Below are 1094 nucleotides of genomic sequence, written 5' to 3'. Positions count from 1 at the left end.
TGGGAAGCGATTCCTTGACCAAACCTCTGTGTCAGGTAGGAGAAGAGGCAGAGAGTATAAGACATCAGCATCACACAGATGTGGGCTGTGCAGGTGTTAAGGGCTTTCTGGTGGGCTTTCTTGGAGGAGATTTTGAGGACAGCCCTGATGATCAGAACATAGGACAGAGCAATGAGCATCAGGTCTAACACAATGACAACAAATGCTGTCACCAAGCCGTACGTCCTGTTAACTGTGATATCTCCACATGACATCTTTGCCACAGCCATGTGCTCGCAGTACGTATGGGGGATAATGCGGTTGCCACAGAATGGCAGCCTGCTCAAGATAAAGGGCAGGGGCAGAACGAAGAGAACAGCTCTTATCAAACCCACAAGCGCTAGCTTAGCTATTCGCGCATTGGTGAGGATGGTGGTGTATCTCAGAGGGTTGCATATGGCAACATAGCGATCAAAGGCCATTGTCACAAGGATGGCTGACTGCATTACAGTAACCATGTGAAGGAAGAACATCTGGGTGAGGCAGCCACCCAGAGTAATGCCTTTCAAATTAAACCAAAATATATACAGTGCCTTTGGAATGACAGAGGTAGACATGCCGATATCTGTGAGCGCCAGCATGCAGAGCAGAAGGTACATTGGCTTGTGCAGGGTCCGCTCTTTGCCTACAACAAACAGAACCATGACATTTCCCAACAGGCCGATAATGTAGAACATAGAGAAAGGGATGGAAATCCAGCCATGGGCAGCTTCCAGGCCAGGGATGCCCATTAGGATAAATGTTGAAGGATCAGAGGGGGTGACATTGAAAGCTGCCATGAGATGGTCGAGGCATCTATCAGGCTCAGAAATGCTCAAGGTGCCTGTGAAAGGAGAGAATCAGAGTGAGGGGGGTTATACATATTATAACAAATAGTATGGTAAATATTTTATAGTTTGTAACAATCTAGAAAGGGGGTGAGCAGTGCGGTGGGGACATTTACAGATGGCACCAGATTACTTAGGTCATATTGAAGTAAAGAGGAGTCCTCAGAGGGAGCTAACCAAGACAGGTGAATGGGTGGCATGATGGCAGATGAACTTCAATGTAAATAT

The 1094-nt window shown here is 47.1% G+C and overlaps 1 protein-coding gene across 1 annotated transcript; it reads right to left on the bottom strand.

Annotated features, from left to right (window-relative positions):
• Positions 1-24: 24 nt before the first annotated feature.
• Positions 25-862, bottom strand: LOC112123357 (olfactory receptor 52E4-like; the record flags this gene model as incomplete). The annotated part of the gene is made up of 1 exon (XM_024221992.2): positions 25-862. A coding segment is annotated over one exon (838 nt), but the record flags the coding sequence as incomplete, so codon positions are not given.
• Between the last annotated feature and the right edge of the window lie 232 nt (positions 863-1094).

Source organism: Terrapene carolina, unplaced genomic scaffold, assembly GCF_002925995.2.
Source record: "Terrapene carolina triunguis isolate 2854851 unplaced genomic scaffold, T_m_triunguis-2.0 Scaffold43881, whole genome shotgun sequence".
Taxonomy (NCBI): Eukaryota; Metazoa; Chordata; order Testudines; family Emydidae; genus Terrapene; species Terrapene triunguis.
Note: the sequence above shows the minus strand (reverse complement) of the source record. Positions and strands in the feature narration are given on the sequence as shown.